This window comes from Procambarus clarkii, unplaced genomic scaffold (assembly GCF_040958095.1).
Source record: "Procambarus clarkii isolate CNS0578487 unplaced genomic scaffold, FALCON_Pclarkii_2.0 HiC_scaffold_1389, whole genome shotgun sequence".
Taxonomy (NCBI): Eukaryota; Metazoa; Arthropoda; class Malacostraca; order Decapoda; family Cambaridae; genus Procambarus; species Procambarus clarkii.
The window spans coordinates 17,720-19,835 of NW_027190417.1; the positions used below are offsets into that span (position 1 = coordinate 17,720).

At 51.8% G+C, this 2,116-nt stretch overlaps 1 protein-coding gene across 1 annotated transcript; it reads right to left on the reverse strand.

Moving 5' to 3' along the window:
- Positions 1-322: 322 nt before the first annotated feature.
- On the reverse strand, positions 323-1,881 carry LOC138362171 (acidic leucine-rich nuclear phosphoprotein 32 family member E-like). Its single transcript, XM_069321007.1, has 2 exons — positions 1,836-1,881; positions 323-561 (listed from the first exon to the last, which is right to left on the reverse strand). The coding sequence occupies exons 1-2, from the start codon at positions 1,879-1,881 to the stop codon at positions 323-325; spliced, it is 285 nt and encodes a 94-aa protein (XP_069177108.1).
- Between the last annotated feature and the right edge of the window lie 235 nt (positions 1,882-2,116).

The window sequence follows — 2,116 nt, forward strand, 5'->3', positions numbered from 1 at the left end:
TCTTCCTCCTCCACAACACTATCCCTCCTCTTCCTCCTCCACAACACTGCCCTCCTCTTCCTTCTAAACAACACTTCCCTTTTCCTCCTTCTCCACAACACAACCCTCTTCTTCCTCCTGCACAAAATTTCCCTCCTCCTCCTCCTCCTTCTCCACAACAGGACCTTCCTCTTCCTTCTCCACAACACTTCCCTCCTCCTCTTTTACCACAACACTACCCACCTCTTCTTCCTCCACAACACTACCCTCCTCTTCCTCCTCCACAACACTACCTTCCTCTTCCTCCTACACAACACTACCCTCCTCTTCCTCTTCCACAACACTACCCCTCCTCTTCGTCCTTCACAACACTTCTCTTTTCCTCCTCCTCAAAAACACAACCTTCTTCTTCCTCCTGCACAAAATTTCCCTCCTCCTCCTCCTCCTTCTCCACAACACTTCCCTCCTCCTCTTCCAACACAACACTATCCACCACTTCTTCCTCCACAACACTACCCTCCTCTTCCTCCTCCACAGCACTACCCTCCTCTTTCTCCTCCACAACACTAACCTCCTCTTCTCCTCCTCCACAACACTACATTCCTCTTTCTCATCCACAACACTAACCTCCTCTTCTTCTCCTCCACAACACTACCCTCCTCTTCCTCCTCCACAACACTACCCACCCTTTTTCTCCTTCACAACACTACCCTCGTCTTCCTCCACCACAACACTTACCTCCTCCTCCTCCTCTACAACACTACCCTCCTCCAATTCCTCCTCCACAACACTACCCTTTTCTTCCTCCTCCACAACACTACCCTCCCCTTCCTCCTCCACAACACTAACCTCCTCCTTCCTCCTCCACAACACTATCCTCCTTCTCCTCCTCCATAACAATACTCTCCTCCTCTTCCTTTTTCTCCACAACACTACCCTCTTCTTCCTCCTCCACAACACTACCCTCCTCTTCCTCCTCTACAACACTACCCTTCTCCTCCTCCACAACACTACACTCTTCTTCCTCCTCCACAACACTACCCTCCTCTTCCTCCTCCACAACACTACCCTCTTCTTCCTTCTCCACAACACTACACTCCTCCTCCTCCTCCACAACACTACCATCCTCCTCCTCCCCCACAATACTACCCTCCTCTTCCTCATCCACAACACTACCCTCCTCCTCCTCCTCCTCCTCCTCAACACTTCCCTCCTCTTCCTCCTCCACAACACTTCCCTCCTCTTCCTCCTCCACAACACTACCCTCCTCTTGCATCTCAACAACACTACCCTCCTCTTCCTCCTCCAGAACTCTATCCTCCTCTTCCTCCTCCACAACTCTACCCTCCTCTTCCTTCTCCACAACACTACCCTCCTCTTCCTCCTCCACAACTGTACCCTCCTCTTCCTCCTCCACAACACTACCATCCTCTTCCTCCTTCACAACACTACCCTCCTCTTCCTCCTCCACAACACTACCCTCCTCTTCCTCCTCCCCAACACTACCCTCCTCTCCCTCCTAAACAACACTACCCTCCTCCTCCTCCTCCACAACACTACCCTCCTCTTCCTCCTCCACAACTCTACCCTCCTCTTCCTCCTCCACAACACTACCCCTCCTTTCCTTTACCACAACACTACCCTCCTCTTCCTTCTCCAAAACACTACACTCCTATTCCATCTCCACAACACTACCTCCTCTTTATCCTCCACAACACTACTCTCCTCTTCCTTCTCCACAACACTATCCTCCTCTTCCTCCTCCACAACATTACCCTCCTCTTCCACCTCCACAACATTACCCTCCTCTTCCTCCTCCACAAAACAACCCTCCTCCTCCTCCTCCACAACATTACCCTCCTCTTCCTCCTCCAGAACACTACCCTCCTCTTCCTCCTCCATAACACAAGCGTCCTCTTCCACTTCCACAACACTTCTCTCCTCTTTCTCATCCAAACCACTACACTCCTCCTCCTCCTCTACAACAGTTCCCTCCTCTTCCTCCTCCTCAACACTACCCTCCTCCTCCTCCTCCTCCACAACACTACCCTCCTCTTCCTCCTCCACAACACTAAACCTCCCCTTCCTCCTCAACAGCACTAATCTCCTTTTCCTCCTCCACAACACTACCCTCCCT